Raw genomic sequence first — 12,945 nt, forward strand, 5'->3', positions numbered from 1 at the left:
ATCTCTGACATGAACTAAAAGATGCAGAGATTAGTTTCGAGGAAAGAAAGAAAGAATCGAAATTCCAGGGACACATGCTGGAGGTGGAAGGCGGAATGGCTAAGTAGTGGATATCTCAGATACTTTGTCTCTTAATACTGTATTTGGAAGAACGGGGAAGGCTGGGACGGAAATGTGCGTTTCACCGATTTCTCAAAACTTTTTAATGAAGCTGCTGGAGAAAGTGTTCAAGGTTTTAGTGCTTTCACTGGAAATAGGAGATAGTCTGAATTTGGCCATCAACTCCATCTGCGAATTTTCAACTAATGTTAGAAGGTACATCGACTTTCAGGTTTTGGCATATTTTTAAACAATTTTGTACTTTTGAGACTAGCCACCTCGTGTTGCTGGGCCCCAGCGCCACGCTTGGCCATCCTCTTCCGCACCACCAGGAGCTCCGGAGTCCAGGCCTGGCCTCGCGCACTCTTCAGAGCCAGGTATAGGCGACTCCGACACGCTGACAGGTGGCGGCGCCCGCCTCCCTGCGATCCAGGGCGACGCTCGTCTCCCCTCCAGGCCCGCAGCCGCAGCCTGCGCCCCAGGCGCAAAGCTCCCAGGCTAGTTGCCGAAGTAGGCGGCTTTCCAGGAAAGAAAGAGGCCGGAGAGGGGTGCGGGGCCATGGGCAGGAGCAAAGGGCACCCAAGGCCCAACCCGGGAGGGGGGTGATCGGACTAGGCTTTCCTTATGCTCCTCCAATATGGCCCCACCGAGCCTGGCCCTCAGGCACGTACAGCTCTGCGTACCGCCTGTCGGCCTCCTCTGCCCTTCGCGTCGGCGACCTCCCAAACCCGTCCACATCCCCAGCGGCAGTGGCCTCAGGTCTCCGCCGCCCGCGGGACAAGGCACTCTGCCACCCTGGGACCCGAGTCAGGCCGAGGGGTCACTCGAGTGGCAAACCACATTCCCAAGGACTAGCGGCTGGTGGCAGCACCGTCCCTGCTCAAGAGCCCTCGGGATCCCCACCCCCCCTCCGGTGACTCGAGTGCCCCAGCCCCCAGCCCCTCAACAAGCCGAAGGCAGAAGTGGGGAGGAATTCACCCAGACCCCTCCCCTTCCCCAAACTTCTTCCCTCCACCCGGCGGCTCCTCCAACCCGACCCCTCTCCGCATCGGGCTCCTCCCACTCCGCTCCCCTCCCCTTTTCTGGCCCCCACTGAGGAATCCGCTCCCCCCACCCCCTGCCGCAGGCCGGTCCGGGATCCTCCCCCCACTCCCTCCGCTCGCCGCCGCCCGGGTTCCTCTCCCCCCGCTCGGGCGCTCCCTGCCAAGCCCATGATGTAATGGTGTATGTTAATCAGTAGCATGTGGGGAGCTCCGGCTTGAGCGGCTCAGTCCTCCGCCAGCCGACACTGGAGGCAGCGGCGGTGGCGGCGGCTCGGACTCACAGCGCCGCACTCTCTCCGCGCCGCCCGCCCCGACGGCATGGCCCGAAGCCCGCGCTCCGGGCACCCCGGGCCGCGCTGACAGCCGCCGCAGGCCCGGACCCGCGCGTGGGCCCCCGAACCGCCGCTATGAGCCGCGCGGAGGTGAGCGCCCCTTTCCTTCCGCCCCTGGCAGGGGGCCCTCCGGCCACTGGGTCCCTTTCCACCGGACTTCCCTCTCCCCTCGAGAAGTTCTGCGAGCCGGGAAGCGGGATGCTGGGAGAGAGCCGCCCCATCGAGGGTCGAGTCACTGGGCTCCCTCCTTGGCTGGCGGCGGCTACCCGAACAGCGATAGGACTCGGGGAGCCTCTGAAGCCGAACTTTCTTTGAGGTCCTTGGGGGGCGTGTGCCAGCGGCGTGGAGCCGCAGTCCCGGCGGAGCCGCCCTGCCTGCTGGGGGAAGTAGTGCTGTGGCCCCGGCTGTCTCCGCGAGCGGAGCGGCGTGTGCCCGGGGTTGTGCCGCCTGCCTTCGGCCTGGGACACGCGGACGAGGCGCTGGGCCGGACAGACCCGCCCGCAGGAGGCGGCAGTGGGGGCAGGATGCCTAAAGCACACACGCGCATACACACTTACACAGATACGCACAGGCACGCGCACATCTGATCGCTCAGGGCGAAGCAGGCCCTGGAGACCTCCCGGGTGGGCTGGAGCGGTGAGGCGCGGGGGAGCCGGGCTCTGGCTGCGCCTCCGCCCGCTGGGCGAGGAGCTTTGGGTGGGGAGAGTTTATTTTGTCTCGAGCTGCTGCCTTGGCTGCTCACGGCCTAAATCCAGAGGGGCGCCTGGTGGTGGAGATGCTGGCTGTCGCTGTAGATGGAGCTGCAGCCTCTCGGCTGCTTCTCCGGCAGGAGGACGAGGAGGAGGAGGAGAAGGAGGAGGAGGAGGAAGGAACTCGGGCTGTTGCTGCTGCCTCCGCCTCTGCTTTGCATTAGCCCCCACCCACACCCCCGCGCCCCTCGCAGCCGCATTGCAAGTTTTCTGCGCGAGGAAAATCTGTTGCTGGTGCTGGCGTTCTCAGACACAGCACCCGCGGCCAGTCCGGGTGGGGTGTGTGGGGAGCACCAGCCGTTCCCAGAGGCAGCAACAGGAAGCCGTGGGGTCTCCTCCCGCACTTGGGAAGGAGGCTTCTGGTCATCCCCAGAACGGGAAAGCTCGTCTCCCGCATTCGGGTGCGGGGAGGGTGACCGGAATTTGGGGGACCAAGACCCCGCGAGGCGCCCCCCGCCCCCTCTGATGCACTCGTTGGGCGCGCTCCCTCGCCGGCCGAGGTCTCACTGCAGCCCTTTCTCTCCTTTCAGTGGTGACCGCCGCTCGGGAATGCGGGTGTAAAGGGTCCGAGCTGCCGCCCAGCAGGAAAGAGACCCCGGGACGCCGAAAATTACCATCCCGAAGCTGTGAGGAGCAGGGGGGAAGAAAGCATTCTTCATTCAGTTTGTGTGCCTTGTGCGGATTTTTTAAAAAATCGTTATTTTTTTAAAAGAAACATTTCCGTGCTACTGTCTGTCATCATCTCTGGGGAAATCAGCCAGAACCACCGGAACGTAACTGAAACCAGACGAGAGGCAGGAGCCGAGGCGGTACCTGCAGCGTCCGGGCGCCCGAGCCACCTTGGAACCCGAACGCGTCTCCGGCGGCCGCAGGGCTGCGGCGCCACCAAACTTTGGGGCAGGCGGGCCGGGCTGCGGCTCCCAGGGGCTGTGTAGACCGAGGGCAGCCCCCTAACCATGATGTTTCGCGACCAGGTCGGGGTGCTGGCTGGCTGGTTTAAGGGCTGGAACGAATGCGAGCAGACTGTTGCGCTGTTGTCGCTGCTCAAGCGCGTGAGCCAGACCCAGGCCCGCTTCCTCCAGCTCTGCCTGGAGCACTCGCTGGCCGACTGCGCGGAGCTGCACGTCCTCGAAGGCGAGGCCAACAGCCCCGGTGAGTGTGCGGCCGCCGCCGCTGTCGCGCCTGTCTGTTCCCCCCACCCTCCCATTCGCGGCCTCCGGCCCAGGCTCCGCCCCCGGCCGCGGTTCCTCGGGGACACGGGCGCGCTGTCCCCGGGGCCCTTGGCCTCTCAACCCCTTCTCCGTCCCCGCCCCTGCTGCCCACTTACCTCCGCTGGCCGCTTTGGGTTGTTGTGGTTTGTTTGGGTTTTTTTTTGCCCACCGTCAACTCCATTCCGTGTGGTAGCTACGGTAGCATGAATGATTGATTTTTCTCTTATGCAGTTTCCTGGGAAATAAGTAAGTCAGGTCACGTAGAGTCTGGATTTTCTGGGTTTTTTTCTTCTTCGTTCGGGCAACGTGGCTCTCCGGGTTTCGGCAACACAGGAAGAAACCTGGGACTGCTCTTCGGAAGCCGGACTTTGATTAGGCTGTGTGAGAAGTCCATGAAAATCCAATTTTATTCTTAATCTCCCCCAACGGGCATTTCAGTTAGAGCTCCGTATTCTGAGTAATATGTAGGTGACGCTACAGAGTATTGAAATACTTGCAGTTCCTATACTATTTGGATATGCTCATCTGTCATGACCGTGTTGGTGTTGGTATGGATCTTGTAGAAAGGGTCTCACCAACCGAAGGCATGTCCTTGCCGCTGTTTGTTAGGAAACTTTACTGAATATAACAGGATTGTCTTATATTACTCTGCTAGGATTTACCGACACCTCAACTAGTGTAGAAAGTGCATGCATGCAGAAGGCCCAGCAGTTTGCTCTTTGCTGGCATGGGCAGTGACAGACTGGAATTATATCCCTGGATGCAGAGGGGTGGAGCGAGGCTGGGGGATGGAGGGAAGGTCTGCTCGTTGTAATTTTGGATAGGGGAAATTCTTTCGTTCCTGCGGCAGCAGGAGGGTGAACAGAGCCCCCAGTGTTTACGCAGAGCAAAGAATGCAGGGTCCTCTTCCAGCTGTTCCGTGTTAGAGCTGTTAGCCTGCAAGACTCAGCAGAGGTCTGGGCTGCCATTTGATGACAAGGGCCAGTCCAGGGCAGTGGGGCCTGGGAGACACAGAGCGAGTGTGTTGTCAGGGCAGCAAGCAGGGAGCCAGCCTCCTCCTCACTCCTCCTCCCTGATGTGGTGCTCATGATGCTGGAAACACCAGGAGGGGATGTTTCCATATATAGAATCAAAGGCTGGAAGTGACCGCTTGAAATCCTCACAGTCCTTTTCCTGAGCAGGCAAGACTGTACCCTCAAGAGCTCGTGCTGCCCAGCATTGGGGGTGTGTGCATACTGAGGGAGATCCCACAGCCCCCCTGGGATTAGCCGGAGCCTGACAGGGCACCCAGTTCCTCACCAGGGTGGTGGTGGCAGGGTCCCTTCAGCCCCATATTTGCAAATAGCTGAAAGGCCAGCCTCCTTTATAAGGGTGTGGAAGCATGACCAGGATAACTGATGTCCACTCTCTTTATTTTCGTCCTTGATTTGACAGGGTAGCTTGGCTCACCTGCTTGATTTTGCTTCCTCAGGTTTGACAAACAAGGTTACATAAACTTTTGCGTTTCGTGGGATGCACAGGACTGAAGTCCCGTCATTTATGTCGAATGCTTGACTTCAGTGCTTGTGGGGACGGCTTAAAATGATGATAATTAATCTTTCGGTTACTCAATTATTAGAGCGACATTTTTTTCCTGCTGAGTAAAGAAGACTTTTTCCAATAGAGCAGCAGTTTAGTAAGTGAAGCATTACCGTATGGTATTAAAAAGAAGTTGCTTACTTTAAAAGTCTTGTAATCTAATAATCCAAGAAAAGGTTGAACTTCTATGAGTTGTTTTGTCATTTCATAATCCACTGCCCAATTTTTTCCATACTCATTTGTCTGAGACACCTGCCTGTTCATGCTGCTGAGTGCTGTAGACGTGCGCCATCTAGACCCATTATGTAAGATAAGGACCGTTTTCCAATTTGTGGATTAATCTTTCGATCTGGACAGTTTGTTTCCTTGGAATCCTTTGCATTTGTTTTGTTGTGTGGCCAGGACGGAAATTCCTTAGTCGTGGGATGGTTCGCTTTACTTCTTGAAGCGTGGGGGCCAAAAAGAGCAGCAAGGTGTGTCGTACATACCTGAGTCTGAAGAACGGCTCTCGTACAGACACTGGAACGGAAATGAGGACGAGGAAAGGGCAGAGATGCCCACTGAGCAGCCAGGATCGATGGCCGAATCTCTAGGAGAGTACTCCAGATCCTCTCTGGGAACATAATTACTCTTATTTTAGACAACAGTCTTTACATTAAAAATAATTGAACAGTACTCCATTGCGTAGTATGGCTATTAACGCATTTAGAACCGGGTGATTGGCTGCTGTCGCCAGGACGGAAAAATGATCCCTGACAGCTTGACAGCCAGGGAAGAGACAGAAAAATTCAGGGCAAAAATTCAGGTAGGAATCCTCCATCGACCCCACAGGCATTGCCCTGAAATAACATAAATCAGTAATTGATGTTTACCATGAATGAGAGTGAACGACCCAAGGGATACATTTTTAAGCACACTCTTTGAGAAGAGAAGGAAATAGGCCATAAACTTTGGAAATATTGACACTTAAGATAATTGACCTCCCAAGCTGTTTCAGTCTGTAAAGCTCTTACCCATTCAGAAAACTGGGCTGCATATGATGACTCGTTCACTGGCTGGCGGAGGTTCCCTGTACCAGAATCCTCACATATCATTTACTTTATTTTGTAGCCATCAATTCAGGAAGCACGCATATTTCTTCTGGTATTGAGAGCTTTTAAAATTTGGCGAATGGGCACCAAATTCATATCTGGGGTTTCATTTCTATGTAATAGAAAAATTAGTAATAGTGTGAACTTGGCCCTGTTTTCTTCAGAACTGACTTTAAATAGATAGACTCTTTCACATTAGACCTTGTTTATTTGCAATCTGTGGGATGCATTTGGATATTAACTTTTCATTCTTTTAAGTTTAGCATTTATTGAGAATCTAGTGCCTCACTGGTTCGTCCTTTGCCTTAGTTCATGGTCATCTGAGATAAAAAATAAATGGTTGATCCCGTTTCTGTGGAGTTATGTGTGTGTGTGCGTCTCCAGATTTGCTGGGTAGGTACAGGTCATGATCAGCTCTTTAAGTGGAGGTGTGATTTCAGAAGCTTTATAGCTTTAGAAAAGTACCCTTCAGCCGCCAAGCCAGGTTCACATCAAGACTTCTAGACTGTCTCAGTTTGAAGATAATTGTTTCTAGAGCCAAGAGTTCATTCAATACCTAAAAGTGGCAAAAATGTAACCCACTGACTATACCTGCAGTTCCCCAAAGAAAAATAGGTTGTGTGGCATTTGTTACTTGGACTTAAAATATATTTTTCCAATGGAAATGGTGTAATAGATGGAGATTTGCAGGTGAATCCACAGTGACTTATTAACGCACAGAACAATGCGTATTTTTTGAAGAATTGCATACATTTGCAATAAATAAATGGCAAAAAGTTACACACTTTACTGACAATTAAATACAGGAAAAAGCATTAATTGAAATGGTGATGCTAGAGACAAAACTAATTATGAACATTACAAAGGACTTGCAGGTATATTTGCTCTCATTACAGGGTGAAGATGTTGGCTCTATGATTTTTATGGTTTTTAGTTTCCACATTGTAGGTACGCCATACCCTGAATTGCTTTTTGAAGTCACAAATGGCATAAAAGGAAAGCCAAAGAATGGTGACTTTCCTGATGATACTGGATAAGCTCTTGTTTGTAGTTCTTTCTCTCACTTATTCATCTACATGCATTTTCTGAGTACCTATGATTTTCCTGGCCCCGTGTTACGAAGTAGGAATGCAAGGGCAACTTACTGTATAGTTTGATGTCTGGTACACAGATACCATGTTGAGTAAAGGACTAACACAATGTCATGGGTGCTCAGGCACAGATATGGGTGGGAGCAGGGGTTCTGTTTGCATTGTGAGCCTAGAAACTGATTGCCTAGGGGAGTCAGGGAGGATTCGCTGAAGAAGAGGTATGTTTGAGTTGAGCTTTGGAGGGTGAATAGGAGTTGGTTTGATATGTCACAAGGATTGTAGAGAGCAGGCAGCAAGGTGTTTTCTAAGCAGAAAAGATCATATTTATAAAAATATTGCTTTCTGAAAGGGTGCAGTGGTGCGCAGGGAATAGTGAGTTCAGAGTGGCTAGAAGAGTGTAGAATGTTGAGCTCTAAAGAGGCCAAAGTTAAAACAGAAGCTATGGGTGTATAGGACTTTGTCAGCTAAGGTATTTGGACTTGACCCTGCAGAGATGACAGAAAACCCAAGAATGCTTTTTCGAAAGGAGTTAAAAGATGAACGGTGTGTGTGTGTGTGTACACACTTTTGGAAAAGAGCTTTCCTGTATATGTGTGATCCTCTGAGAAGCAGAGACGGGAGGCAGTTTGGTTTAGACAGTTTCCATGTTGGCCACCTGGTGGTGTCATCAGCTCAGGGTAGCTTTGTTGCTGTCCGCATTGCTGCATGGGGTGAGGAGAAGAAAGGCTTGAGGTGGAGAGGAAAAGAAGGTATTGCCCAGGTGGCCACTTATTTATATCCACAGGAGGGCATATGTCCTAGAAGATTCTTAGAGTATGTATTTTGAATCAGTCAGTCAGACTCAGAGCCTGTTTTCTCATCTGTAAAAAGGAGCTAATCAAACCTTGTTATTGTCCAAAAGTTCCTTATTAATCATCAAATGATGATCTATTCTATTCCCTAGGTTTACATTTACCTCTAATTAATACAGAATTTATATAAAAATTTATGTAAAACGTTATGTAGGGGATCTTTTTATTTAAAAGATTATCAAGAAGAGATTGGAGAGGACTTGGAACCCCGAAAAGACATGAGCCTACTTCACTCCACCTTCTACATTTTAGCTCTCTTTTTCTCTGTCATGTCGGTTCCTAAAAATGCAGCACTGACCCAGTTTTCCCAAATTTCCTGTCAACATTTTTTTCCTTCAGTTGGTGAAAGCGGAAAGCAGATGCTGAATGAACTATATTGGGCTTTTGTATCTGAAACACTTTTTACTTAGGGTGCGGTAATTTTGTTTGGGTTGGCCATACACGTCTGTGCTCTTTGTTGTGAATAACTGGACGTGAGTGTTTAGCTTCGGTACCCAAGGGCTTCAGCAACTGAGTATGTGTTATAAACAGGTCCCATGAAAACAAGTCAGCGTAGACAGACAGACAGACGTAGCAGTCAAACTGGTTGGTTTATTATGTTTAAACAAACAAACAAACAAACAAGGGTGAAATGAGGATCAGAAGGGCTGGGAGATAACTGAAAACTCCCCAGAAGATCCCCCAGAAACGTAACCCTAAAAAGAATTAACAACACTGGAGAAAATATTGCTCTCCGTGACCTGGAGGAATTGGGGTTTTCATCCATGGGCTTTTGCCTTGTATAACTCATTTTCTAGGAAAGGTGTGGTACTCATAAAACATAAAAAATTACTACTTTAAGTTTTTAGCCTGCTCCTTTCCTTCCATCCCTCATAAGCATTCCAAAGCCTTCCTGAGTCCATCCAATTCACATAGATTAAGATGCAGAATTAGACATCTCCTCTGAGCCTTTTTTTTTCCTTTTTGGCTTCTGAGGAAGCTGCCCGGAGGCAGGAGTCTCCCAAAGAAAGCGCCATTCTCAGAACGGGAGTCAGGCTTTCTCTCCCCTTTAGCGAGTCCAGACGTGGGCCTTATTGCGAAGAGCCAGCTTGGAGTTCTGAAGAGCCAACCAGCTCTTCTGTAGGAGCATGTCACTCCTTGGGACTTACAAGCTAGTTCTCGGAGGTTGTTCCCACTCTATGTAGCAACCATTTACTTTATTATTTTATTTATTTTATTTTTATTTTTCACCCTCTGAGACTGAGTCTGGGTTGAGGAAGGCAGAGCTGGCTTCTGCTGCTGCATTTCCCCGGGCTTTTGGACATGCCTCTGCTGGAATTTCCAGGCCTTCTAATGATCAACGTCCCACGGAAAATCAGGCCCCAGGAACGATTCCTCCCCCCCCACCCCCCTGCCCCCGATGCTGTGGACTATGAGGTTGAGCTGGAAAGAGCAGGAATGTTCATCCCAGACACCGGATGGGAGAGATCTCTTCCTACTTCCCCAGCGCACTCACGTGAAGCACAATCATTGGAGTTTCTGAAGCGGTTTGTCCTCACACCTTTCGGTGGAATTCAGGTGTTTGTGTGCAGCATGGATACACATAGAATGTTGACTTTCCCTGTACACACGTATCTATGTGAGTATATGCACCAAATAGCGATTTAAGTGTGTGATTAAAATGGCGATGCTGAACCACTTTTGAATTTCCGAAGAGTCATAAAAGAATAGGGGTGTCATCTGAAGCCTCCCTAAATAACATTGTGTCCGTTTGGGGAAAAAAAAATGGAGGGCACAAGTGGGTTCTGTACCTAGTAGGGATCTGGGAAGTTAACACTGGTCCTGTGTAAGATCCTAGAAGATTATTTAAAACTTGATCTGCTAGTATTTGGATGAGGAAATAGGAAGTGGCCTGGTTTTCCAAAGAACGGGAAGAATGGGTAATGGAGAACTAACTGACATCATTTCTTTGTTGACGGGGCAATGGGATGGGAGATAGCATTTCCAGGGAAATTTCTGTACTGTGGGCAGATCACAGGAATTCTGATAGGCGTTCCACGTCTGAGTTTCCGCACCGCCTTTGGCAAAGCGCCCTCCTTCCTGATGGACAAAATGGAGGCCTGGACGGCGGGATGAAAGTCTGGTCCGGTGGGGTTAGAGTGGTTTCAGTGACTGACAGGCCGGCTTTGGGGACTGTCAGTCTCAAGGAAGGTCTTCGGTGCTGTGCCTCAGGGCTCCCGTGTAGACACGTGGCTTGGCCTGGGGTCTCCAAGAAAGCAGGGTTTGAGGCAAGGGCTGGCGTGCAGGTAGTTTATTCTGGGCACTGACCTCAGGGGACAGGAAAGAGGGTCTGTACCTCAGAAGGGATCAAGGGACAGACGAGGTGGGCATTTACCCACAGGCTTCCCTGGCGCCTTGGTCAAGGGTGTCCCAGCGTGCCAAGCCCTGCTCTTCCAGGCTTGCGGAGCTGAGCCTTTCCATGGTGTCTTGCACTGTGGTGTCAAGAAGCCCCCAGGCAGAATGCTAGACAGACGTGGGGCAACTGCAGCGGAATGTCATCCGGTTATGCCTCCCTGAAGCTGGTGGCCACAGCAGGGGCTGCAGTGTGAGCTGGGCTGAGAAGGCGTAGCTGAGGGCTTCACAACACAGACAGAATCCTGATCCCAAAGGGTACTTGAAGAGGACAAGATGACTGTGAAACCACTCTCTGCAGCCCTTACACCTCCCTTAGCGGAGGCATGGCTCATTAGCAGTGTGTGCAAATAGGACTTCTGGCTTTTAGTAGACTTTGAGCTTAGTATGAATAATGTCACAAAGTGGTTGTCCCCAAAGCCACTAAGCCTTTAATAATACATTAGAAATATGATACAATATGTAATAATATTGTGTTCAGAATGGGTTTTCCGTTCTGAATAACAATACAATACAAGCTCTGGCCAGGCTGTCCTTTCGGTCTGGCCGGACTGGCCACGCACTGAGTACACATGCTGGGGAAGATGGACAAGTCAGGAAGTGGCCAGAGGGAAGAAAGAGCCTGGTGGTACACCCGAGAACCAGGGAGACATTTCGGCTAGAGAAAAGATGAGCGGAGAGCATGACAACTGTCATTGGTTCTTTGAAAGCTTGGCTTGGAGTGGTGGAGGGGTTCAATTCTGTATCCGTGTAGAAGGCAGTGTGTGGAAGGTGCAGTTCATGTAGCTCAAAGTACAGAAAAATTCTACTGATCAGGGCTCCCAGACAGTGGCTTAAGCTGTTTTGGAGGCAGTGGCGTGGGTTTCACCAGAGGTGGACAAGTGTTTCGCATTGTGCAAGGCACAGAATAATACTTCTAAATGGGTCTGGCTCCGATTCATTGAAAGCCTGCTTTGTGTCGGGCACCTTAATGAATTCTTTCCAGGCAGTATCTCATTTATTCATCCCAACCACCCTATGCGATTAAGTGGGGACAGTCATTATCCCACTGGTCAGGGAAGAAACAAGTGGCCTCACTTCAGAACCACTCCGCCCTCTCCATTGGAGGAACTCAGTGCGAGTTTTTTTTTAGAAAAGAAGCTGAGACCTCTTGGATGGCCCCCAAAGTACCTCCTCACCTTAAGATTCTATGACTTCTGTGGAATGGGAATAAAGATAAGAAAACAACTTTCAGGAGCAGAGAAGAAAAAGAGAGATAGTACAAGTGAATGAGTAAGGGTGGTCTTCAAAATCGTCTTCAAATTATTTCCAGTGTATTCCTCTTGTACTTCTTGGCCTGATTGGGCCACAGGTTTGTGGCTTTTGTTTAAGAAGCACACTTTAGAGTGATTTTCTGTTCTTTTTGTGAAGTAGGCATTGAAGTGGCGCTAAGTGACCGTGATGAGTGGTGCCACCGAGTTTAAGAAAAGATGTAATGAACTAGATTGAATATTGCTGCTTTGGGGTCACCCAACAGCAATAAGCCCAGAGTGTCAGTCATTTATTAGCAAAGGTAACTCATAATTGCAGTCTCCATCCCGTGAATCTTCTTGTTCTCTCCATCTGGTTCTAAAAGCGACCATGAGATAGATATTCTTTGTACGGTACTCGCTACCTGCCTTTCCTTCCTTCCTTCCCTCCTTCTTCCCTCCCTCTCTCCCTCCTTTTCTTCCTACCTCCCTCCTTTCCTTCCTTCCTCTTTGGCAGTGTCAGGCAAGGCGCTGATACCTGCACATACACATACCCGTTACCGCCAATTACCGAACAGGTGAATGACACAACGAAGCAGAACTAATGGCTGTGAAAATTAAATGCAGTACATTGCAATAATTAAATAATATGCTTATTACTACCCAGACTTGTGAACATAGTAAATGCTTAATAACTGGTTTCTAAATTATATAAATTCCACAAAGTAGTTATTATCTCCACTTTACAGATGAGCAGATGTAGGTTGAGAGTGGCTGAACCTGTGCCTAGCTCACCAAGGCGTTTCTGATCCGGAAGCCTGTGTTGAATGCTCACCCCCAATGCATGCTGCAGATTGCTTCCAGTTCTTAGGTAAATAAAACGTTGGCATTTAAAAGAAAAGTGCCTGAGGATATTTAATGGTAGTTTAATATGTTTCACTCTAACGTTTTATAAATTGGTCTTGGAAGAGAGTTCTTTTCAGCTCGTCCTTTTTAATGTGCTTCTTATTTATCAGATTTTAATCCTATGGTGCCTGATATGGCTTGGCTTCTTTTTCACACTGGCAAATTTTTTTTAATTAAGTGAAGGCATCGATTCAGAGTTTCCCTTCCTGTGAGGGAGACTCGGGGAACGGAGGCTTCTGCTGCCTCTGCATGAACAGGCAGGACTTGGGGTAGGAAACAGGCCCTGCGAACTGCGGAGACGAAATAATGAGCAATGGGTTGCCTAATAGCTCATGGCATCCTTGACATTGACACACTAGCAATTGATGAGCTGG

The 12,945-nt window shown here is 50.1% G+C and overlaps 1 protein-coding gene across 2 annotated transcripts in view; it reads left to right on the top strand.

The window, feature by feature from the left end:
* The first annotated feature begins 1,265 nt into the window (after nt 1-1,265).
* Nucleotides 1,266-12,945, top strand: part of SAMD4A (sterile alpha motif domain containing 4A) — a 205,091-nt gene continuing 193,411 nt past the window's right edge. Inside the window, exons 1-2 of one of the 2 annotated variants that reach the window (XM_028507348.2) lie at nt 1,266-1,564; nt 2,754-3,375. In XM_028507348.2, coding sequence (XP_028363149.1) covers nt 3,180-3,375 — 196 coding nt within the window. In that variant the 5' untranslated portion in view covers nt 1,266-1,564; nt 2,754-3,179. The remainder of the gene's footprint in view (nt 1,565-2,753; nt 3,376-12,945) is intronic. The other variant, XM_028507351.2, reaches the window with a different exon arrangement.

This window comes from Phyllostomus discolor, chromosome 1 (genome assembly GCF_004126475.2).
Source record: "Phyllostomus discolor isolate MPI-MPIP mPhyDis1 chromosome 1, mPhyDis1.pri.v3, whole genome shotgun sequence".
NCBI classification, from domain to species: Eukaryota; Metazoa; Chordata; class Mammalia; order Chiroptera; family Phyllostomidae; genus Phyllostomus; species Phyllostomus discolor.